The sequence below is a fragment of the Salmo salar genome, chromosome 23 (genome assembly GCF_965601325.2).
Source record: "Salmo salar chromosome 23, fSalSal1, whole genome shotgun sequence".
Taxonomy (NCBI): domain Eukaryota; kingdom Metazoa; phylum Chordata; class Actinopteri; order Salmoniformes; family Salmonidae; genus Salmo; species Salmo salar.
Window position 1 is genome coordinate 46,602,141 of NC_138313.1, and position 27,140 is coordinate 46,629,280.

The 27,140-nt window shown below is 41.5% G+C and overlaps 1 protein-coding gene across 3 annotated transcripts in view; it reads right to left on the reverse strand.

The window, feature by feature from the left end:
* Positions 1 to 21,905, reverse strand: part of LOC106584766 (plakophilin-3) — a 65,515-nt gene extending 43,610 nt beyond the window's left edge. The window contains exons 1-2 of one of the 3 annotated variants that reach the window (XM_045706500.1): positions 21,885 to 21,905; positions 2,679 to 2,770 (exon numbers count right to left, since the gene is read on the reverse strand). In XM_045706500.1, the coding sequence (XP_045562456.1) occupies positions 2,679 to 2,750 (72 nt within the window). In that variant the 5' untranslated portion in view covers positions 2,751 to 2,770; positions 21,885 to 21,905. Of the gene's footprint in view, positions 1 to 2,194; positions 2,242 to 2,678; positions 2,771 to 20,702; positions 21,357 to 21,884 lie in introns of those variants that run through there. The other 2 variants (XM_014170314.3, XM_045706501.2) reach the window with 2 other exon arrangements.
* Positions 21,906 to 27,140: the final 5,235 nt, after the last annotated feature.

The following is a 27,140-nucleotide window of genomic DNA, read 5'->3' on the forward strand; positions in this document are numbered from 1 at the left end:
TGATCAATAATAAAGGCCTGGGGGGGTGATCAATAATAAAGGCCTGGGGGGGTGATCAAAAACAAAGGCCTGGGGGGTGATCAATAATGACGAGAGATCAGGATGACATGTTTAACTGATAAAGACAAGCGGAGACATGCCAGGATCCCGGGAGAAAACTCTAGGACATATCTCAGTAAACTGCTAGACCATATTTGGCTAAGCTTCCAGGAGATGAACTTCACCATTACATCAGTGTTGTTGACATGATACCAGTATCTTGTTAGCGGTTGGAGTGAACAACAGGGCCTTCTCTCTCGACCTTGGGAGGAAACCCTCCCTAACTCAGACTCAATGGATTCTTAGAATGAGCTAATTCTTTTTCAGAAACCACATACAGCATGTTATCTGTTACCAGAAAAAAACGTATTTGGTTTTTCAAAGGCCAGAGGTATATTTCTATCCTGTATGTTGAGAATGACAAATTACTGTGGTTCTATCGCTAAATGTCTACTGCTAATGCTAATCACTATGACCCCGCCTCTATGACCCCGCCTCTATGACTCCGCCTCTATGACTCCGCCTCTATGACTCCGCCTCTATGACCCCGCCTCTATGACTCCGCCTCTATTAGCAGGGACAACAAACTCTGACCTTTCCAGATCTACCTTCAGCAGATACTGTAAACGCTGTGAGTCACTGTCATAAAAAGGGAGTGGTTCATGTCTATGGACTAGTGTTGACACAAGTAACATTTCTGTGTACCTACATTGTGCAAAGCTAATTGTAAAAGTCATGGGGAAATTGTTGAGCTTAGATTATTTTTTTTTTTCAGTCAACAAGGCCACTATAAAATAGTTCTTTATGTTGTTGCCATTACCGTGTGAATCATTTACTTACTGTATATATTCTACTGTATTTCTTTATTTTACTAGGCAAGTCAGTTAACAACAAATTCTTATTTTACAATTATGGCCTAGGAACAGTGGGTTAACTGCCTTGTTCAGGCGCAGAATGACAGATTTTTACCTTGTCAGCTCGGGGATTCGAACTTGCAACCTTTCAGTTACAAGTCCAACACTCTAACCACTAGGCTATGCTGCCCCCCCTATGTACCACAGGAGGTTGGTGGGACCTTAATTAGGGAGGACAGGCTCGTGGTAATGGCTGGAGCGGAATTAGTGGAATGGTTTTAAATACATCAAACACACGGTTTCCATGGTTTCCAGGTGTTTGATGCCATTCCATTTGTTTCAATCCAGCCATTATTATGAGCCGTCCTCCCCTCACAGCCTCCACTGGTGTGTACTGTATATTTGCTGAATCTAAAACATAATATACATCTGGTAAAATATTAAATTAATTAAATGAATGAATGTATCAATGGCAAGTTCATTCAACAATGTCATTGTGTAATGGTGTCATAGTCTAATGATATCTGCTATGCTAACGTGAGATGGAAACATTCTGACTGTGAGATGTGGCGGAATCTGGAGGGTGGAAACATTATGACTGTGAGATGTGGAGGAATCTGGAGGGTGGACTTTAGGTCCTGGAGAGATTGGTAGAGCGCTGCTGTGAAATACCACACTTCCAGAGCGCCCAAAGAAGACCTAGCTCAATGGCTCTGGCAACACTGCACTGTGAAACCATCCCACTGTGTTGATAGCTGACTGTATTTACAGGGAGCTGCAGAGAGCAGACACAGAGCTTAAGCTGCATATTTTCACGTAGACAGATATGGTCTATAATATCTCTTTATTGGCAACAACACGTAAGTCTGCAGGGCTCTTTAACCATCTGCTGAACATATTATGTGGTTCTCAGAAACCATTGGATGTTTAATGGATGCAATATATTCCTAAGAAAATACTGTATGTAGGCTGATATTGTTTATAATACATTTATAATATCTTTATAATACCTGGTCCCTAAAACTGAGTAGAGCTCACCATGACAGGTGTGGAGGCTGTGTAGATGTAGAACTACCACTCACCATGACAGGTGTGGAGGCTGTGTAGATGTAGGACTACCACTCACCATGACAGGTATGCAGGCTGTGTAGATGTAGGACTACCACTCACCATGACAGGTGTGGAGGCGTGTAGATGTAGGACTACCACTCACCATGACAGGTGTGGAGGCTGTGTAGATGTAGGACTACCACTCACCATGACAGGTGTGGAGGCTGTGTAGATGTAGGACTACCACTCACCATGACAGGTCTGGAGGCTGTGTACATGTAGGACTACCACTCACCATGACAGGTGTGGAGGCTGTGTACATGTAGGACTACCACTCACCATGACAGGTGTGCAGGCTGTGTAGATGTAGGACTACCACTCACCATGACAGGTGTGGAGGCTGTGTAGATGTAGGACTACCACTCACCATGACAGGTCTGGAGGCTGTGTACATGTAGGACTACCACTCACCATGACAGGTGTGCAGGCTGTGTAGATGTAGGACTACCACTCACCATGACAGGTGTGGAGGCTGTGTAGATGTAGGACTACCACTCACCATGACAGGTGTGGAGGCTGTGTAGATGTAGGACTACCACTCACCATGACAGGTGTGGAGGCTGTGTAGATGTAGAACTACCACTCACCATGACAGGTCTGGAGGCTGTGTAGACGTAGGACTACCACTCACCATGACAGGTGTGGAGGCTGTGTAGACGTAGGACTACCACTCACCATGACAGGTCTGGAGGCTGTGTAGACGTAGGACTTAGAGCTGAACCCTGGGTTGAAGGTCTGGTACTTCATTGTTGAAGAACCGCCGTGTTCTACAAAACAAAAAGAGAGAGGGGAAATCAGAAAATGTCCTGAATCAGCCCACCAAAAACTGATCCAATTTAAAGACAACACTAAGGAAGGACCTGAATCAGCCCACCAAAAACTGATCCAATTTAAAGACAACACTAAGGAAGGACCTGAATCAGCCCACCAAAAACTGATCCAATTTAAAGACAACACTAAGGAAGGACCTGAATCAGCCCACCAAAAACTGATCCAATTTAAAGACAACACTAAGGAAGGACCTGAATCAGCCCACCAAAAACTGATCCAATTTAAAGACAACACTAAGGAAGGACCTGAATCAGCCCACCAAAAACTGATCCAATTTAAAGACAACACTAAGAAAGGACCTGAATCAGCCCACCAAAAACTGATCCAATTTAAAGACAACACTAAGGAAGGACCTGAATCAGCCCACCAAAAACTGATCCAATTTAAAGACAACACTAAGGAAGGACCTGAATCAGCCCACCAAAAACTGATCCAATTTAAAGACAACACTAAGGAAGGACCTGAATCAGCCCACCAAAAACTGATCCAATTTAAAGACAACACTAAGGAAGGACCTGAATCAGCCCACCAAAAACTGATCCAATTTAAAGACAACACTAAGGAAGGACCTGAATCAGCCCACCAAAAACTGATCCAATTTAAAGACAACACTAAGAAAGGACCTGAATCAGCCCACCAAAAACTGATCCAATTTAAAGACAACACTAAGGAAGGACCTGAATCAGCCCACCAAAAACTGATCCAATTTAAAGACAACACTAAGGAAGGACCTGAATCAGCCCACCAAAAACTGATCCAATTTAAAGACAACACTAAGGAAGGACCTGAATCAGCCCACCAAAAACTGATCCAATTTAAAGACAACACTAAGGAAGGACCTGAATCAGCCCACCAAAAACTGATCCAATTTAAAGACAACACTAAGGAAGGACCTGAATCAGCCCACCAAAAACTGATCCAATTTAAAGACAACACTAAGGAAGGACCTGAAACATCAAACCAAAACTATGAGACCTTGTGTTTTTCACCACCACACCTAAATTAAACATCGATACGATATTGACATAACTAGTTTAAAGATATGGGACATGACATTGGTATAACTAGTTTAATGATATGGGACATGACATTGGTATAACTAGTTTAATGATATGGGACATGACATTGGTATAACTAGTTTAATGATATGGGACATGACATTGGTATAACTAGTTTAATGATATGGGACATGACATTGGTATAACTAGTTTAATGATATGGGACATGACATTGGTATAACTAGTTTAATGATATGGGACATGACATTGGTATAACTAGTTTAATGATATGGGACATGACATTGGTATAACTAGTTTAATGATATGGGACATGACATTGGTATAACTAGTTTAATGATATGGGACATGACATTGGTATAACTAGTTTAATGATATGGGACATGACATTGGTATAACTAGTTTAATGATATGGGACATGACATTGGTATAACTAGTTTAATGATATGGGACATGAAACAACAGAGAGTAGAGATAGTACAGAGTAAAGATTGTACAGAGGGCAGAGATAGTACAGAGTAGAGATAGTACAGAGGGCAGAGATAGTACAGAGTAGAGATTGTACAGAGGGCAGAGATAGTACAGAGTAGAGATAGTACAGAGGGCAGAGATAGTACAGAGTAGAGATAGTACAGAGGGCAGAGATAGTACAGAGGGCAGAGATAGTACAGAGTAGAGATAGTAAAGCAATATGAATAGTACAGAGTAGAGATAGTACAGAGGGCAGAGATAGTACAGAGGGCAGAGGTAGTACAGAGTAGAGATAGTACAGAGGGCAGAGATAGTACAGAGGGCAGAGATAGTACAGAGTAAAGATTGTACAGAGGGCAGAGATAGTACAGAGTAGAGATAGTACAGAGTAGAGATTGTAAAGAGTAGAGATTGTACAGAGTAGAGATAATAAAGCAATATGAATAGTACAGAGTAGAGATAGTACAGAGGGCAGAGATAGTACAGAGTAGAGATAGTACAGAGGGAAGAGATAGTACAGAGAGTAGAGATAGTACAGAGGGCAGAGATAGTACAGAGGGCAGAGATAGTACAGAGGGCAGAGATAGTACAGAGTAGAGATAGTACAGAGGGCAGAGATAGTACAGAGTAGAGATAGTACAGAGGGCAGAGATAGTACAGAGTAGAGATAGTACAGAGGGCAGAGATAGTACAGAGGGCAGAGATAGTACAGAGTAGAGATAGTAAAGCAATATGAATAGTACAGAGTAGAGATAGTACAGAGGGCAGAGATAGTACAGAGGGCAGAGGTAGTACAGAGTAGAGATAGTACAGAGGGCAGAGATAGTACAGAGGGCAGAGATAGTACAGAGTAGAGATAGTACAGAGGGCAGAGATAGTACAGAGTAGAGATAGTACAGAGGGCAGAGATAGTACAGAGAGCAGAGATAGTACAGAGTAGAGATAGTAAAGCAATATGAATAGTACAGAGTAGAGATAGTACAGAGGGCAGAGATAGTACAGAGTAGAGATAGTACAGAGTAGAGATAGTACAGAGGGCAGAGATAGTACAGAGGGCAGAGGTAGTACAGAGTAGAGATAGTACAGAGGGCAGAGATAGTACAGAGGGCAGAGATAGTACAGAGTAGAGATAGTACAGAGGGCAGAGATAGTACAGAGTAGAGATAGTACAGAGGGCAGAGATAGTACAGAGGGCAGAGATAGTACAGAGGGCAGAGATCAAATCAAATGTTATTAGTCAAATGCACCGAGTACAACAGGTGTAGACCTTATAGTGAAATGCTTACTTACAAGCCCTTAACCAACAGTACAGTTTCCAAAAAAATAAGGATAAGAGATAAAAGTAACAAATAATTAAAGAGGAGCAGTATAAAATAACAATATATACAGGGAGGTGCCGGTACAGAGTCAATGTGCGGGGGCACCGGTTAGTTGAGGTAGTATGTACATGTAGGTAGAGTTAATTAAAGTGACTATGCATAGATGACAATAGAGTGGCAGTGATGTGGAGGAGGGGGGGCAATGTGAATAGTCTGGGTAGCCATTTGATTAGGTGTTCAGGAGTCTTATGGCTTGGGGGTAGAAGCTGTTTAGAAGCCTCTTGGACCTAGACTTGGTGCTCTGGTACCGCTTGCCGTGCGGTAGCAGAGAGAACAGTCTATGACTAGGGTGGCTGGAGTCTTTGATAATTAGTACAGAGGGCAGAGATAGCACAGAGCAGAGATAGTATAGAGGGCAGAGATAGTATAGAGTAGAGATAGTACAGAGCAGATATAGCACAGAGAAAAGATAGTACAGAGCAGAGATAATACAGAGAGCAAAGATAGTACAGAGAGCAGCGATAGTATAGAGTAGAGATGGTGTAGAGTAGAGATAATACAGAGAGTAGAGATAATACAGAGAGTAGAGATAATACAGAGTAGAGATAATACAGATTAGAGATAATACAGAGAGCAAAGATAGTACAGAGTAGAGATAGTACAGAGAGCAGAGATAATACAGAGAGCAGAGATAATACAGAGCAGAGATAGTACAGAGAGCAGAGATAATACAGAGCAGAGATAAGGGAATCTCTTGTCATAATAACATTGGGTGCTACAAAGATGACGCTCATCCAGAGTTAGTGTTGTAAACTAACTAACTAGGCCTTATCCATACATAATACATGACCAACAACTCATGTTCCTGTTTACACACACACACACACACATACACACACACACACACACACACACACACACACACACACACACACACACACACACACACACACACACACACACACACACACACCAAAACATATGATCTGCTATTTTGACCTCCTTAGTTACCGTCTACTATAGGTAGAAGGACAACAACTGTTTACCATGTATATAGTAGTTTACAGGCACCCACCTGACCTGGGAGCAATTAGTATTTGTTTTCTTTCTAACACCTTGAGCGTTTGATTGAGCAAGCTTGTAGCGCCGGAGGGTCAAGATCTGCAACGGGGCTACTCCACTGGTCGTATTACTCCAGATAACATCAAATAAAGCACAGATAAAATACTTAAAACTAAATAAATACTATTTGGAACCAACCCAGCATCCTCGGGGAAGAGAAATAAACGCTTCATATATAGATTGGTATTACATCCTGTCCTGAGGAAATATGGAATATGTTTGTGAGAACCAGGGAGGGAGCTCAGCAGAAAAGAACTATGTGATTACATGTACATTTTTCACATGCTGTGACATGACTGCTTAGATTAAAGGGGAGTCATGGCCATCGACTGGTCGTAACAGATCCTTCATTTACCTGGTGTGAACAAATATTCAACAAGATCTCACAGAAAATGGTGAAATTGACTTCTGAATCCAAACTAGTGCCTAAAACTGGGATTGAACCCGCGAGCCTCAGAGCCGGATCGCAGAGTTAATGCCCATCCACCATCCCTATCCACGTCTTTTTGACACTTAAGTTTAAGCATTCATTCCGAATGGTTAAAATAAATATTCACCCATTTTTGAATGTTATATAGTTTTTTTTTGTGCATCTCTGAGTTGATGTTCTATCAATCCTCTGGGTCATTTCCTGTTTTCATGTGTATCTGTGTTATTGCTGTATGACGTAGTAGTTTACAGGCACCCACCTGACCTGGGAGCAATTAGTATTTGTTTTCTTTCTAACACCTTGAGCGTTTGATTGAGCAAGCTTGTAGCGCCGGAGGGTCAAGATCTGCAACGGGGCTACTCCACTGGTCGTATTACTCCAGATAACATCAAATAAAGCACAGATAAAATACTTAAAACTAAATAAATACTATTTGGAACCAACCCAGCATCCTCGGGGAAGAGAAACAGTGACTAATTAAACGTTTCTGCATAAGTAAAGCACTGAGAGGCATAAAGAGCAGTGATCTTAGGGTGGTGTGTGTGTGTGTGTGTGTGTGTGTGTGTGTGTGTGTGTGTGTGTGTGTGTGTGTGTGTGTGTGTGTGTGTGTGTGTGTGTGTGTGTGTGTGTGTGTGTGTGTGTGTGTGTGTGTGTGTAATTACAGAGTCATGTGTTAGTGACAGGCTAAGTCAGAAGAAGTTGCAGAACAGACTGACTGACCTCTGCAGTTCACTGACACAGTTATCTGGCTTTACTAGCTGGACGAGACTGGACACACACACAGACACACACAGACACACACACACACACACACAGACACACACACACTGACACACACACACTGACACAGTTATCTGGCTTTACTAGCTGTACGAGACTGGACACACACACACACACAGACACACACACAGACACACACATCTGGCTTTACTAGCTGTACGAGACTGGACACACACACACACACACACAGACACACACACAGACACACACACACACACACACACACACACACACACACACACACACACACACACACACACACACACACACACACACACACACACTGACACAGTTATCTGGCTTTACTAGCTGGACGAGGCTGGACACACACACACACACACAGACACACACACACAGACACACACACACTGACACAGTTATCTGGCTTTACTAGCTGGACGAGGCTGGACACACACACACACACAACCACACAGACACACACACACACACACACACACACACACACACACACACACACACACACACACACACACACACACAGAGAGAGACACGCAACAGGTGGTTGACACAGTTATCTGGCTTCACTGAAACTAGTTAACAAGGCCAAATGAAAGTTTCTGTCTCAACAGGTTGTGCAATATGCATACTACAAATACTGTATGTAAAACTACACCGCTCAATAGAAATGTTCAATAAATACAGAATATTACTATTGTTAATGTTCAATAAATACAGTTTATTGTTATTGTTCTATAACATACATATTGTTATTGTTCTATAACATACATATTGTTATTGTTCTATAACATACATATTGTTATTGTTCTATAACATACATATTGTTATTGTTCTATAACATACATATTGTTATTGTTCTATAACATACATATTGTTATTGTTCTATAACATACATATTGTTATTGTTCTATAACATACATATTGTTATTGTTCTATAACATACATATTGTTATTGTTCTATAACATACATATTGTTATTGTTATTGTTCTATAACATACATATTGTTATTGTTATTGTTCTATAACATACATATTGTTATTGTTATTGTTCTATAACATACATATTGTTATTGTTATTGTTCTATAACATACATATTGTTATTGTTATTGTTCTATAACATACATATTGTTATTGTTATTGTTCTATAACATACATATTGTTATTGTTATTGTTCTATAACATACATATTGTTATTGTTCTATAACATCCAATTGTTATTGTTCATGTTTTTTTTAAATCTGTCACTTGATGGTTTCATTTCAGAGAGACAAATAATCCGTTTTATTTTGTAAAATGATGTATATCCGCCTCACTGTCAGAGAAATAAGTAGTACTGCTAGGTTTTACAGTTAAATGGAACAAAATAAATACATTTTTAATAAACAACTATACAAATGATACATTTATGACATCAAAATTATTTATAAAAACATCTAAGAATAATAATTAAATACATTAATATGAGATCTGTATGTAAAACATTTCCATTTGACATTTCTAATTTAGCGGATGCTCTTACCCAGAGTGCCTTACAGTTAGTGCATTGATCTTAAAATAGCTAGGTGAGACAACCCCATATCACAGTCAAATATACAGGATACAAACATTCCATTCCAGCTCAATAATCGATATATAGCATTTTTGCAACAACAAAAAACATTTTCATACACATAAAATCTATGAATTAATCTATCTGAGAACAGTAAAATGTTACACACACACTTGAAGGCCCCCATACTGACTTGCCTAGTTAAATAAAGGTTAAAGAAAATAAATAAATAAAAATAAGCAATCGTTTCTAATGGGAAAAAAAAATATGAAAAAAAAATGGTGGATATAGAGTTTAGGACATAAACGCTTCATATATAGACTGGTATTACATCCTGTCCTGAGGAAATATGGAATATGTTTGTGAGAACCAGGGAGGGAGCTCAGCAGAAAAGAACTATGTGATTACATGTACATTTTTCACATGCTGTGACATGACTGCTTAGATTAAAGGGGAGTCATGGCCATCGACTGGTCGTAACAGATCCTTCATTTACCTGGTGTGAACAAATATTCAACAAGATCTCACAGAAAATGGTGAAATTGACTTCTGATTCCAAACTAGTGCCTAAAACTGGGATTGAACCCGCGAGGCTCAGAGCCAGATCGCAGAGTTAACGCCCATCCACCATCCCTGTCCACAGGTTTTCGACGGTAAAGTTTAGGTATTAATTGAAGTAAATATTCACCCATTTTCGATGTTATTGTTTGTGTGCATCTCTGAGTTGATGTTCTATCGATTCCTTGGGTCATTTCATGTGTATCTGAGTTATTGGCGTTCAAGCAGGCAGAAATCCATCCTGTATTAACGTACCACAGTGATAAAGTCTCTCTCTACACTGGAAGTTAATAGGAATACGACGTTTAGATCGTTAAAACGTCGATCATACATGTCAGATTTCAATACTGGCTGATGTCATAACTCTGGAAGATGTCTTCTATCCAATGAGACATTGATCATATATTTTATGCGATATTCCTACTTCGAAGAAATGTGTAGTTTAACAGAGGGCCCACCACAATTCTCTTATTTGTCTGCCTCTTCAGTCCAGGGTGCATTGCATGATGCCGTTGCCAGAGATGTTAGAGAAAGGAGATAGGGATCTTATTAGACAGTGAATGGAGGAACGTATAACGCCCCACTTAGCAGACTGCCGACCAATCGCGTTCACGTTATCATGCTGCGTCACGCAGTTGATTAACTAATTGTCACGCAATCCCTTCTCAAAGTCAGGGAATGAGTCGAGAAACTTGGCTATTTTTCTCAAAAGTACTATGGTAGACGGTGAGGCGAGTGGTTATTGAGGGGAGGTATCTGGCTCCAACCCCGGGCCTTATATGGACTTCCTGCCCCAACGAGGAAAGGCTGTGGTTGGTTACGCCAGGGAGTGCTTGCGGATAAAGGAGGAAGCAGCCTGCACAAAGGGGCAGAGTGGGAGAGAACCAAGAGTGGTATGAAGAGTGAGAAAGCGAGAACAATATCGGTGTGATTACCCGTTGCGACCTGGACTGTCAGACTACCTCCCTTGTGTACCAGACCAGATTGGACGAGAACCCGAGTGTGAGGATTACACCTGGAAAACGGAATGGACAAAGTGAATGGCTTGTGGACTGTGAGGTGATTGATGAATTCCCCCTTGTTTCCCCAAGTATAAAACCCCCTAATAAACTCCCCATCTGCATTCTAATTGTGCTACTGGTGCCTGTTTTGTTATTGAACTTGGTGACATGGAAACCCCACACCCTTGAACCTGCTACAGTATGTAATGTAACGATTCCAGAGCTATATGATACTACAGATATTAGTTAATTATCTCACATTTCGGAAAAGATTTGTAAAGAACTAAGATCGAATCGTACTACACCAGCTCCGACGCTCGTCGGATGTGGCAGGGCTTGCAAACCATTACAGACTACAAAGGGAAGCACAGCCGAGAGCTGCCCAGTGACACGAGCCTAAGCTAAACTACTTCTATGCTCGCTTCGAGGCAAATAACACTGAAAAATGCATGAGAGTACTAGCTGTTCCGGACGACTGTGTGATCACACTCTCCGCAGCCGATGTGAGTAAGACCTTAAAACAGGTCAACATTCACAAGGCCGCAGGGCCAGACGGATTACCAGGACGTAAACTGTTACTGTTCGTCTTCACTGACATTGTCAGCCTCTCCCTGTCCGAGTCTGTAATACCAAAATGTTTTAAGCAGATCACCATAGTCCCTGTGCCCGAAGAACACTAAGGTAACCTGCCTAAATGACTACCGACCCGTAGCACTCACGTCTGTAGCCATGAAGAGCTTTGAAAGGCTGGTAATGGCTCACATCAACACCATTATCCCAGAAACCCTAGACCCACTCCAATTTGCATACCGCCCCCAACAGATCCACAGATGATGCAATCTCTATTGCTCTCCACACTGCCCTTTCCCACCTGCACAAAAGGAACACCTATGTGTGAATGCTATTCATTGACTACAGCTCAGTGATCAACACCATAATGCCCTCAAAGCTCATCAATAAGCTAAGGACCCTTGGACTAAACACCTCCCTCTGCAACTGGATCCTGGACTTCCTGACGGGCCACCCCCAGGTGGTAAGGGTAGGTAACAACACATCCGCCATGCTGATCCTCAACACAGGGGCCCCTCAGGGGTGCGTGTTCAGTCCCCTCCTGTACTCCCTGTTCACTCATGACTGCATGGCCAGGCATGACTTCAACACCGTCATTAAGTTTGCAGATGACACAACAGTGGTAGGCCTGATCACCGAAAACAACGAGACAGCCTATAGGAAGGAGGTTAGAGACCTGGCCGTGTTTTACCAGGACAACAACCTCTCTCTCAACATGATCAAGATCAAGGAGATGTTGTGGACTACAGGAAAAGGATGACCGAGCACGCCCCCATTCTCATCGACGGGGCTGCAGTGGAGCAAGTTGAGTACTTCAAGTTCCTTGGTATCCACATCAACAACAAACTAACACAGTCCAAGCACACCAAGACAGTCGTGAAGAGGGCGCAACAAAACCTATTCCCCCTCAGGAGACTGAAAAGATTTGGCATGGGTCCTCAGATCCTCAAAAGGTTCTACAGCTGCACCATCAAGAGCATCCTGACTGGTTGCATTACTGCCTGCGTACGGCCCAGTACATCACTGGGGCCAAGCTTCCTGCCATCCAGGACCTCTATACAAGGCGGTGTCAGAGAAAGCCCTAAAAATTGTGAAAGACTCCAGCCACCCTAGTCATAGACTGTAATCTCTCCTACCGCACGGCAAGCGATATCAGAGTGCCAAGTCTAGGTCCAAGAGGACTCTAAACAGCTTTTACCCACAAGCCATAAGACTCCTGGACATCTAATTAAATGGCTACTTTGCATTGCCCCCCACCCCTCTTTTACACCGCTGCTACTCTTTGTTATTATCTATGCATAGTCACTTTAATAACTCTACCTACATGTACATATTACCGCAATTACCTCGACTAACCGGTTCCCCGACACATTGACTCTGTACCGGTACCCCCTGTATGTAGCCCTGCTATTGTTATTTTACTGCTGCTCTTTAATTACTTGTTCCTTTTATTTCTTATTCTTATTCGTATTTAAACTGCATTGTTGGTTAGGGGCTTGTAAGTAAGCATTTCACTGTAAGCATTTCACCTCTTGTATTCGGCGCATGTGACTAATACAATTTGATTTGACAGTACAAAGTTAAAGACTACAAGACTGCACTTGTGGGTGTGTGTGTGTGCACGCGTTTGTGTGTTCCCAGGCAGGTAGGCTGGAGGGAGGGGTGTGTGAGCTTCATACTTGGCTAAGTCAGAGCCTCAGGGAACAGGCAACAAACTGGTTGGTGGAGAATGAGGCCAGAAAGCGAGAGGGAAAGCGTGAGAGGCGTGAAATTGAGAGAGAAAGACAGAGAGACAGCACCCCAAGGTCTCGGGCCTAACCCTGCTGACAACATGCAAACACTAATTGTCACTCAACAGGCACCTCATACCTGGTCTGTCTACAACAAGATCTCAAAGTTTCCCTTCGAAATTCGACATATTATGGCCGAAAGTCAATTTTTTTGCCGCATTAATTCCGCGTGGTTACAAGGTAAACTTAAAGATTAACAGTTTTGGCATTAATTCCGAATGGTTAAGCTTAGTGCTTTGTTTTTTTATACCTTTATTTAACTAGGCAAGTCAGTTAAGAACAAATTCTTATTTACAATGACGGCCTAGGAACAGTGGCTTAACAGCCTTGTTCAGGGGCAGAACGACAGATTTTGTACCTTGTCAGGTCGAGGGATTTGATCTTGCAACCTTTACGGTTACTAGTCCAACGCTCTAACCACTAGGGTAAGGCTTAAAACCAACAAAATAATTAAAATAATTAAATACAATGCACTCTTACCATCAAATATCATTGAGTATTCTCATGGCTTGCTACAGCATTATAAACTTTGGTGGTGCAGTAATCTAAGCAATGTGCTCCCACTCCGAGCATCATGAATTCACACCCAGTGCTGGCCAAACATTTAATACATTTGATTCATTGAATTCATTTGATTCATTCAATGAAGATATATATCCACGTCCTAAGGACCTTTTCAAACATCCGAAATTGGGAGTCTATTTCCAGAGATCAGGCTGCTGTCTAGGCCTACAGGCTTACAAACGTGAATTGAAGTATCAATTTTCATTGTGTCCTTTTCCAAATCAATGATATGTTAATTCTCTGTTAATAATGTCATCAATACATCACAATATTTCGTATTATTGATCAAATGTTATGAATATGTTACAAATAAGTATGTATTATGGTATGTTTATTTGTATCCTCTATTTGCAGCCATTACATTTCTCCCTGCAGAGTAATAGTTAGTCATTCATGTAAAGCGGAATTTCAATAAAGGTGCAATCCCCTCAGGAAGATTTATCTGTGAATTCCCCCTTCTTTCCCCGTGTCTAAAAACCCCTAATTAACTCCCCATCTGCATTCTAATTGTGCTACTGGTGCCTGTTTTGTTATTGAACTTCGTGACATGGAAACCCCACACCCTTGAGCCTGCTACAGTATGTAATGTAACGATTCCAAAGCTATATGATACTACAGATATTAAGTTAATTATCTCACATCTCGGAAAAGATTTGTAAAGAACTAAGATCGAATCGTACTACACCAGCTCCGACGCTCGTCGGATGTGGCAGGGCTTGCAAACTATTACAGACTACAAAAGGGAAGCACAGCCGAGAGCTGCCCAGTGACACGAGCCTACCAGACGAGCTAAACTACTTCTATGCTCGCTTCGAGGCAAATAACACTGAAAAATGCAAGATTAACAATTTAGGCATTAATTCCGAATGGTTAAGCTTAGGGCTTTGTTTTTTGTTTTTACCTTTATTTAACTTGGCAAGTCAGTTAAGAACAAAGTCTTATTTTCAATGATGGCCTAGGAACAGTGGGTTAACTGCCTTGTTCAGGGGCAGAACGACAGATTTTGTACCTTGTCAGCTCGGGGATTCAATCTATGCTGTAATAGAAATAAGGCCACGCTCATAAACAACTTTATCGCTCTCCCTCATCCTAAAACGGCACCGGCCGCCACTGTAGTTAGTGTAGTTAGCAATTTGTCTAAGTGCAACCCTTTATCTATTTCAACGTAGTCCTGCTTTAAACATGAATTGGGAGAGCTACTGTGTTTGTATGTTCAGTTTGCACTCAGTTGACCTAGATAGAAGAAGACATGTTGTACTGTTCCTCTCAGGTATGTGTCTCTGGCTGCCTAGAGGATACACCCCTTGACTTATTCAACATTTGTTGTGTTACAGCCTGAATTCAACATTTATTAAATATATTTTTTTCCTCACCCATCTACACACACAATACACCATAATGACCAAATGAAAACATGTTTTTAGAAATGTTTTTGCAAATGTATTGAAAATGAAACACAGAAATATCTCATTTACATAAGTATTCACACCCCTCAAAACATGTTAGAATCACCTTTGTCAGCGATTTCATATGTGAGTTTTTCTGGGTAAGTATCTAAGAGCTTTGCACACCTGGATTGTACAATATTTGCACATTATTCTTTATTAAATTCTTCAAGTCTTGCCATAGATTTTCAAGCCAATTTAAGTCAAAACTGTAACTAGGCCAATCATGAACATTCAATGACGTCTTGGTAAGTAACTCCAGTGTATATTTTGGTCTTGTGCTTTAGGTTATTGTCTTGCTGAAAGGTGAATTTGTCTCCCAGTGTCTGTTGGAAAGCAGACTAAACCAGGTTTTCTTCTAGGATTTTTGCCTGTGCTTAGCTCTATTCCATTTCTTCTTATCCTAAAAAAACTCCCTAGTCCTTGTCGATGACAAGCATACCCATAACATGATGCAGCCACCACTCTGCTTGAAAATATGAAGAGTGGTACTCAGTGATGTGTTGTGTTGGATTTGCCCCAAACATAACGCCTTGTATTCAGAACAAAAGTTAACTTAGACAAAAACAAATTGCACTATTACTATTGTGCCTTATTGCAAACAGGATGCATGTTTTGGAATAGTTTTATTCTGTAAAGGCTTCCTCCTTTTCACTCTGTCATTCATGTTAGTATTGTAGAGAAAGTACAACATTGTTGATCCATCCTCAGTTTTCTACGATCACAGCCATTAAACTGTAAATGCTTTAAAATCACCACTGGCCTCATGGTGAAATCCCTGAGCGATTTCCTTCCTTTCCAGCAGCTAAGTTAGGAAGGACACCTGTATCTTTGTAGTGACTGAGTGTATTGATACACCATCCAAAGTGTAATTAATAACTTCAGCATGCTCAAACGGACATTCAATGTCTGCTTTTAAAAAAATCTTTACCCATCTATCAATAACTGTCCTTCTTTGCGAGGCGTTGGGGTACAGAGATGGGGTAGTCATTTAAAAATCATGTTAAACACTATTATTATTTCACACAGAGTGAGTCCATGCAACTTATTATGTGACTTGTTAAGCACATTGTACTCCTGAATGTATTTAGGCTTGCCATAACAAAAGGGTTGAATACTTATTGACGCAAGATTTTTCAGCTTTTCATTTTTAATAAATTTGTAAACATTTCTAAAAACATAATTCCACTTTGACATTATGGGGAATTGTGTGTAGATCAGAGACACATCATCCCAATTTAATCAATTTTAAATTCAGGTTGTAACACAACAAAATGTGTGTGTGTTGGGGTGAATACTTTCTGAAGGCAATGTACTGTAAACCTCATGAAGTGAGAGGTTTGGATCAGTGAGTCAACATTAGGTATGGGCATTTGACATTTTTAAACTGTTTGAGTACTCACCTATTTTTGGGGGTTGAATAATCGAGTACTCAAATGGGAATTTTTTTTTTTTATAACATAAGGCATTGGAAATATATATACATGCACATCTATCTATAGGCCTATGTCAAAAGTGCACAATAATGTATAATTTCTCATAACCATTATAGATAACAAATCATAGTTGCTAAATTGCCACATATATATTAAAGTCAATAAAAAAGCAAGTGCAATTTATTGAAACCGTAATATCAACTGGTTACATTATATCGTGGAACACAATCCTCAAAAGGGCTGTGACCTCAGCAGTGGCTTGCAAATTACTGACTTTATTCTGCTTGTTCTTTTTCTAAATGGATGAACAAGTCCACATTTTTTTTAAACAAATGTATTTAACCTTTATTTAACTAGGCAAATTCTTATTTACAATGACGGCCTACCCCGGGCGACGCTGGGCCAATTGTGCGCCGCCCTATGGGACTGTAGTGATACCTCTTGCACTGAGATGCAGTGCCTTAGACCGCTGCGCCACTCAAGAGCATATGCTTAATGATTCTGATGAAAATATGCTCTTTGTCATCATCAAAATAATGTTCAGTCTCTCCTGGTAGCAACCTGGTGCTAACACTGTCACTGACTACTGAACACCGTCATTTAACACCTGGGCTAACTCTGAAGACTTTAGGAAACTTTTAACTTAACATCCAGGGAGTACCACAGCTTAGCTAATTTAACACCTGGGATAACTCTGAAGACTTTAGGGAAACCTTTAATTTAACATCCAGGGAGTACCACAGCTTAGCTAATTTAACACCTGGGCTAACTCTGAAGACTTTAAGAAACCTTTAACTTAACATCCAGGGAGTACCACAGCTTAGCTAATTTAACACCTGGGCTAACTCTGAAGACTTTAGGAAACTTTTAACTTAACATCCAGGGAGTACCACAGCTTAGCTAATTTAACACCTGGGATAACTCTGAAGACTTTAAGAAACCTTTAACTTAACATCCAGGGAGTACCACAGCTTAGCTAATTTAACACCTGGGATAACTCTGAAGACTTTAAGAAACCTTTAACTTAACATCCAGGGAGTACCACAGCTTAGCTAATTTAACACCTGGGCTAACTCTGAAGACTTTAGGGAAACTTTTAACTTAACATCCAGGGAGTACCACAGCTTAGCTAATTTAACACCTGGGCTAACTCTGAAGACTTTAGGAAACCTTTAACTTAACATCCAGGGAGTACCACAGCTTAGCTAATTTAACACCTGGGCTAACTCTGAAGACTTTAAGAAACCTTTAACTTAACATCCAGGGAGTACCACAGCTTAGCTAATCCTTGACAGTCCCAGAGAGCTTACATAACAAGACCAGTTAGACACCCAGCCTGCTTTGTGTTGACAGAAAGAAAGACCATTGATATGTAATTTCCCTGACAAGAATCATAGAAACCTGTTCTCTCCGCTTCTCATTAACCACATATACATTAAACCCTCTCCTCTCTAAAGCGGACTAAGACAGACCTGTAACTCAATCTCACTGAACCAAGTCTCACTGAACGAAGTCTGATTGAACCTAGTCTGACTGAACCAAGTCTGACTGAAGCTCTTTATTTTCACCCTAGTCCTAGGCCTCGTTAGACTGAAGCTATCTCATTCTCACTCAAGGCCTTGTTAGACTGAAGCTATCTCATTCTCACTCAAGGCCTTGTTAGACTGAAGCTATTTCTTTCACCCTAGTCCTAGGCCTTGTTAGACTGAAGCTATTTCTTTCACCCTAGTCCTAGGCCTTGTTAGACTGAAGCTATTTCTTTCACCCTAGTCCTAGGCCTTGTTAGACTGAAGCTATTTCTTTCACCCTAGTCCTTGGCGACAGTTCCTCACTCTCTCTTTCTCTTTCTCTCTCTGCTGGCAGTGAGTTAATTTTATAGACGGGTTGTTTGTTTAACAACAAAACCGAATTGTGCGCAAGTGTGGGAAAAAACGACGGGGTTGGCTTAGATTGTTGACAACATGTCAACTATATTTAGTCTCCAATGTTTATTGAAAACATAAATACATTTGGACAATGAGCACTTGTTGTCTCCCAAATACATTGCAACAGTTGATGGTTAGCTAGCTATTTTATTGTTGTCATATTAGCAAAGACGTGAGAACAGTCAAAACAAGACCAAGATAAAACTAGATGAAACCAGCCACTAACGATTCTCCACATGGCAGGTTCTTGTCATTGTTGCTAGCTATCTGGCCATTTAGCATCACAACAACAACAACACACCGTGCGTCTGCCCTGTTTAAGTGCGCGTATAGCTGATAATGACATTGTTAACTAACCGATCTATGAAAGCCATGCTTGTTTGAGCCTGTCAGCTAAAGATGACATTGTGTCAAAACTTCATGGTAAAGCACTGCTATAACCCAAAACACAAAGGGAAAAATAAAGTTGATTCTATTCCATACAGGCTTATACAAAGACTGAGGTAGCTGGTGGAGAGAGGGGAGAGAGAGAGAGAGAGAGAGAGAGAGAGAGAGAGAGAGAGAGAAAGGAGGGGAGAGAGATGGAGAGAGAGAGAGAAAGGGAGGGGGAGAAAGAGAGGGGAAGGGGAGAGAGAGGGGGAGAGAGAGAGGGGGAGTGAGAAAGGGAGTTGGAGAAAGGGAGAGAGAGAGAGAGGGGAGGGGGAGAGAGAGAGAGAAAGGGAGGGGGAGAGAGAGAGAGGGGAGGGGGAGAGAGGGGGGAGGCAAAGAGAGAAAGGGAGAGAGGGGGAGAGAGAGAGGGGGAGGGGGAGAGAAGAGAGGGAGAGGGGGAGAGAGGGGAGGGAGAGGGGGGGAGAGAGAGAGGGGGAGGGGGAGAGAGAGAGAGAGGGGGAGGGGGAGAGAGAAAGGGAGGTGGAGAGAGAGGGTGAGAGAAGAGAGGGAGAGGGGGAGAGAGGGGGAGAGAGAGAGGGGGAGAGAGAAAGGGTGGTGGGGAGAGAGAGGGGAGGGGAGGGGAAAGAGAGGGAGAGGGGGAGAGAGGGGGAGAGAGAGAGAGGGGGAGAGAGAAAGGGAGGTGGAGAGAGAGGGGAGGGGAGAGAAGAGAGGGAGAGGGGGAGAGAGGGGGAGAGAGAGAGAGGGGGAGAGAGAAAGGGAGGTGAAGAGAGAGAGGGGAGAGAGATGAGTGGCAGAACTGGATCAGGTAGTTTTTATACACTGTATACAACACTAAACAATTATTCTAGGGTGGTCCTGTGTGGCTCAGTTGGTAGAGCATTGTGCTTGCAACACTAGAGTTGTGGGTTTGATTCCCACGGGGGACCAGTATGGGGGAAATAAGTAAGAAAATGTATGCATTCACTACTCTAAGTTGCTCTGGATAACAACATCTGCTAAATGACAAAAATGTATTGAATAAAAAATATATATATATAATTAGTAAGAATTCATGCAAGTTGTTTACATGATTTGTTCATTTAATTTAACTAAAAAAGTTAAGAATAAATCCAACTCCTGTATGTTGCTCTATTTAAAAGTATTTTAAATAGTCATTTTAATTTTAAATAATATTTTAAGTTCTTGCAATAACTTGCAGAATGACTGTTTTTAGAGGATTGTGGGAAATTTAACATTTGTAGACTTTATGATAATTTTACACATTGTTGTATACATGTTTGAAGAAAGAAAGTTATATTTATATAACAGTATTAAGCAATTTGTTGTGCCATGAGGCAAATGCATCACATTGCAATGCAGTTCTACCGACAGATGCTACAGGTGGATTGGTGGATTGAGCTGTCAATAGTTTGCTTATGTATCAAATCTAATCAGATCAGTAAATTCTCTCTGAGCGCGGTAATGTAGTAGGTAGCCTACCGTACATTTGAGTACCATGTCGCCATAGGAGGCTAGGTCCTACCTGAGGAGGTATAGTGTGTGGCTGAGCCGTTCTGTCGTGAAAGCGTCGAGGTTTTCTCGGCGAGACGCATAGCAACCTGCTGCTGGACCCGCTTGGCCCGGGTCATCTCATCCGACAGGTTGCCCCCTTTCCCCTCGAGTTGGATCTCGGACGGGATCGCGTAAGTACTGACCGCGGTATTGGGCTGCAAAGCAGACAGAAAGACTTTATCTTGAGCCCCGAAACTCATTGTCGAAACTCGGAAGGCAATATAAAAGTTCCAAGGTTTCCAACCGAGAGCGCAATGTGCGTGTTTCTCGTCTAAACAAATTCTGATCTGGAAATAATTAATTTGGTCATCAGTATAGTCGGTATTCGGTGTTGAGTTGCTCGCTCATATGTTAGATAGTTTTCTAACGACTGCTCCGTCGGTAAAGAACTATACAGTATATGCTGAAATAACAACGGGGTGGAGTCTGTGAGGGAGAATAGGCTACCTGGCACAGGAAAATAAACTCTCATTGAGTACGGTTACATGCACACAATAATGCGATTATTGTGGATAGTTAGATCCATATAGTAGTTATTGCTTTGCTTGAAGAACGATTCCCCTAATCATCCTGTTTACATGGACACATCTGAAAAAAGGCTACCTGGTGGCACTCTGATAAATGCAGAAAATCGCCAATCAAAAGAAAGTTTCTAGCACAGTGATCCTGCGCTTCATTTGTAAATCGGGAGGTGCCGGAACTAACAGTGAGCGGGAGAGGGGGGGGGGGGGGGGGGGGGGGCGGGCTGGGAAATCATGAGAAAAACAACACAACAGCATTTTTAATAAAGCATTGCATGCATGTCATCGCATTTGGGTAGTGGCATAGAGCAATAGAGTAGAGGCATTTATACATGGGGAACATTTTAGTAGCCTAGGGCCAGGAAAAAAATTGGTAAGGGATTTTTTTTTTTAAACGCATTTCATGAAATTCTACATCATTTTACATGACTGGAGTTCGTTTTTTAAATGGCGCACAAATGATCGAAATGACAGGCTACTTTGACACTGACAAACTGAGAATCTGAGATCAATAAAAACGACCCTGAATCCATTAATAACCTAGGCCTAGGTGTGTGGAGACACATATTGTAGGCTACAATATGAAGAGGAAATTCTAGTCCTAAACATGCATTCTAGTTTCACTGACTCACCCCAATGATGAGCATCTCACTCGCCGGGGATGGCCGATGCGATGTAAAACAATATTTGGAAGTTGATGAAATATTTTTGGTAGCAGACAGATTAGCACCATTTTTTCCCCAGCAGTAGCCATTTGGTTTCAAACCTGTGTTTTCTCGCGATTGTATTTGACATATTGCGAAAGGCTTGTTTTGCCTGCATGCTGTTCACTGACAGATTTGCCGCGCGTTCCCGACTGTAGGCCATGCCTTTTGATTAGGTTACACACAATCCACAGCAATTAAAGAAGCTGTTGATCCTCTGTGGCAAAGTTATGGGCATTTTCATGGTGTAGTAGGACATTCTGAATTATTTAATTTATTTCTAAACAGCAGTTATTCTATAGTTAACTTTGGCAAATGTATTTCAATTCATCAGGGGTGCTGCAGCTCCTCCAGAACCCTACGCGCGTCTATGATTCTAGAAACAAATAAATGAGGAAGTGCAACGCTGAAAATAAGAGAGTTGTAGGCTCATGTCTATCAGAGCAGAGAGAGGGAGGCAGATCATACAAAATGAATCTCTCATTCTAGGTCTGTGAGAGATACAGGCGCGCTACTAACATAGCCATGGCCATGCATTGGTCTCAAACAAAGGTTACAATGTTACGCAAACACCGGCCAACCCAACCCGAATCAACTCTTAGAATATCAAGCCGTGGGGCAGGACAATTAACGAAGAGGCAACTCGAATCCTGTTCCGGCAGGCTCACATTAAGTACTGCAGCGACCATGTTATTTTTGGGAAGCATATTTGATTCTGATTTCGGACATAAACAAAGCTGTAATCATTTGTTACGAACTTCACTCGCGCAGCAGTCTAAGGCACTGCATCTCAGTGTTAGAGTCACTATAGACCCTGGTTCGATCTCGGAGTGTATCACAACCGATCATGATCGGGAGTCCGATAAGGTGGAGCACGATTGGCCCAGAGTCCGCATTTACATATCCTAATAATTCGAAAGATTGCTCGGAAAGCCAGGTGTTTTTAATCCGTGTAATGCTTACTTCGATTTAGACTTTATACCAATTAAGATAAGAAGAGTAAAGTGTTTACATGACTATTGCATAATCTACCTACTACCATAATCAGTTTAATATCGAATTATTACTGTGCATGTAAAGGTAATCTGAATGTAGACGGGGGCATGTTGTCACACTTGACCACTTAAGTGTAGATTTCTCAGCATTGGTATATCTATTAAGAACCATTTAAATATTGATGAAAAGATCATTTCACTGTAAGGTCTAGTATTGTTGTATTCGGTGCATGTGCCTAATTTCAGTTTATGTGACACAATAAGCTAGTATAGTGTAGATAATCATTGTACCATCTAAACAGCTGTGAAATATATTTTCCATAGACAAAAAATATTGTTGTTTCAGCTGTTTGAAGCTGGTGTACAAAACCATAAGTAAAAGACACAAAAACAAAACGTTATTATATTTTATTTCACCTTTATTTAACCAGGTATGCCAGTTGAGAACAAGTTCTCATTTACAGCTGCGACCTGGCCAAGATAAAGCAAAGCAGTGCGACACAAACAACAACACAGAGCTACACATGGAATAAACAAGCGTACAGTCAATAGCACAGTAGAAAAATAAGAAAGTCTATGTACAGTGTGTGCAAATGGAGTAAGGAGGTAAGGCAATAAATAGACCATAGTGAACAAGAACAGGAAGCATAGAAATAGCACACATAGAACTGATCTACCGCTTCTTAGACTTGCTTTCAAGTAGAATGACAGATCTATAACACACATTTCTATGTGAATTTGGTCAAGGTTGCCCAAAAAGTTACACATTGCCACTTTTAAGTTATTATTGGTAGAAAACACTCTGATCAGTTGTGACATCTTGCCCCATAGCTGGGCAAGTTATCACACAGTATGGGGCCACATGTAACAATGTAACATGTGTTGTTAGTGTCGAAAGCATTATGCTTATCACCTGATACTATTTGAAATAAGAATATTCTCAACAACAACAACAACAAAAAATTAGATATACTTGCAATAATCTAGTTATCTAATTTCTCTGCTTATTGGAGATAAATACACTTTATAAGGGTTAGTCCTTATAAATGAACTGAACCTGAATCTTTTGTTTGACAAAACATTTATCATTTAAAAAGCTGTCTGTGTGTGTGTCAAATCAAATCACATTTTATTGGTCACATATGCTTGTGCTTCTAGTTCCCAACATTGCAGCAATATCTAACAATTCCACAATAACTTCTTAATACACACAATTTTAAGTAAAGGAATGGAATAAGAATATATACATATAAATATATGGGTGAGCAATGACAGAACGGCATAGGCAAGATGCAATAGATGGTATAAAATCCAATATATATATACTATATATATATATATATATATATATATATATATATATATATATATATATATATATATATATATAATATATATATATACATATATATATATATGAGATGAGTAATGCAAGATATGTAAACATTATTAAAGTGGCATTAATTAAGTGACTACTGATTCATTTATTAAAGTGGGCAGATTTCAAGTCTGTATGTTGGTAGCAGCCTCTCTGTGTTAGTGATGGCTCTTTAACAGTCTGATGGCCTTGAGATAGAAGCTGTTTTTCAGTCTCTCGGTTCCAGCTTTGATGCACCTGTACTGACCTCGCCTTCTGGATGATAGCGGGGTGAACAGGCAGTGGCTCTGGTGGTTGTTGTCCTTGATGATATTTTTGGCCTTCCTGTGACATCGGGTGGTGTAGGTGTCCTGGAGGGGAAGTAATTTGCCCCCGGTGATGTGTTGTGCAGACCGCACTACACTCTGGACAGCCTTGCCGTTGAGGGCAGTGCAGTTGCCGTACCATGCGGTGATACAGCCCGACAGGATTCTCTCAATTGTGCATCTGTAAAAGTTGGTGAGGGTTTCACCACACTGTCTGTGTGGGTGGACCATTTCAGTTTGTATGTGATGTGTACGCCAAGGAACTTAAAACGTTCCACCTTCTCCACTGCTGTCCCATCAATGTAGATAGGGGGCTGCTCCCTCTGCTGTTTCCTGAAGTCCACGATCATCTCCTTTGTTTTGTTGACATTGAGTGAGAGGTTGTTTTCCTGACACCACACTCTGAGTGCCCTCACCTCCTCCCTGTAGGCTGTCTCGTCGTTGTGTCGTCCGCAAACTTGATGATTGAGTTGGAGGCGTGCGTGGCCACGCAATCATGGGTGAACAGGGAGTACAGGAGGGGGCTGAGTATGCACCCTTGTGGGGCCCCTGTGTTGAGGACCAGCGTAGTGGAGGTGTTGTTTCCTACCTTCACCACCTGGGGGGCGGCCCGTCAGGAAGTCCAGGACCCAATTGCACAGGGTGGGGTCGAGACCCAGGGCCTCAAGCTTAATGATGAGCTTGTGGGGTACTATGGTGTTGAATGCTGAGCTATAGTCAATGAACAGCATTCTTACATAGGTATTATGGGATAGAGCAGTGTGCAGTGTGATGGCGATTGCATCATTTGTGGACCTATTGGGGCGGTAAGCAAATTGGAGTGGGTCTAGGGTGGCAGGTAAGGTGGAGGTGATATGATTCTTGACTAGCCTCTCAAAGCACTTCATGATGACGGAGGTGAGTGCTACGGGGCGGTAGTCATTTAGTTCAGTTACCTTTGCCTTCTTGGGAACAGGAACAATGGTGGCCATCTTGAAGTATGTGGGGACAGCAGACTATGATAGGGAGAGCTTGAATATGTCCATAAACACACCAGCCAGCTGGTCTGCGCGTGCTCTGAGGATGTGGCTATGGATCCCGTCTGGGCCAGCAGCCTTACAAGGGTTAACACGTTTAAAAGTCATACTCACGTCGGCCATGTAGAAGGAGAGCCCACAGTCCTTTGTAGCGGGCTGCGTCGGTGGCACTGTGTTATCCTCAAAGCGGGCAAAGAAGGTGTTTAGTTTGTCTGGAAGCAAGACGTCGGTGTCAGTGACGTGGCTGGTTTTCTTTTTGTTGTCTGTGATTTCCTGTAGACCCTGCCACATACGTCTCGTGTCTGAGCCGTTGAATTGCGACTCCACTTTGTCTCTATACTAACATTTTTCTTGTTTGATTGCCTTGCGGAGGGAATAACTACACTGTTTGTATTCTGCCATATTCCCAGTTACCTTTACATGGTTAAATGCGGTGGTTCGCGCTTTCAGTTTTGCACAAATGCCGCCATCTATCCACGGTTTCTGGTTAGGGTAGGTTTTAATAGTCACAGTATGCCACTACACTTCCTTATCAACTCACTCACTGAATCAGCATATACGTCAATATTATTCTCTGAGGCTACCTGGAACATATCCCAGTCCGGGTGATCAAAACAATCTTGAAGCGTGGATTCCGATTGGTCAGACCAGCGTTGAATAGTCCTTATCTCGGGTACATCCTGTTTGAGTTTCTGCCTATAGGAAGGGAGGAGCAAAATGGAGTCGTGGTCGGATTTGCCAAAAGGAGGGCTGGGAGGGCCTTGTATGCATCGCGGAAGTTAGAGTAGCAGTGATCGAGTGTTTTTCCAGCGCGATTGCTACAGTCAATATGCTGATAGAATTTAGGTTGCCTTGTTCTCAAATTTTATTTTAGAAAATCCCCAGCTACAATAAATACAACCTCAAGATATATGGTTTCCAGTTTGCATAGAGTCCAGTGAAGTTTCTTGAGGGCCATCGTTGTATCGGCTTGAGGGGAGTTATACACGGCTGTGACAATAACCAAGGAGAATTCACTTGGGAGATAATATGGTCGGCATTTGATTGTGAGGAATTCTAGGTCAGGTGAACAAAAGGACTTGAGTTCTTGTATGTTGTTACAATTACACCGTGAGCCGTTAATTATGAAACAAACACCCCCTTCTTCTTCTTCCCAGAGAGAGAGAGAGAGAGAGAGAGAGAGAGAGAGAGAGAGAGAGAGAGAGAGAGAGAGAGAGAGAGAGAGAGAGAGAGAGAGATTTCATGTTAGTTCAATCACATGTGACAACATGCCCCGGTCTTCTCCCCTAATGTGTATTTCCAGATGGATGGACCAATAGAACTTAAGATTGAATAGAAATAATTATAATAACATTATTCATATTTACAGTATACTGCTATGAATAATAACAATAATATGAACAATAATAACAAAAAATTGCCTAATAATAGGTTATTCATATGTGATTACACTTTTGTTTCTACAATTTCAAACACTTTTTTTTTCATGT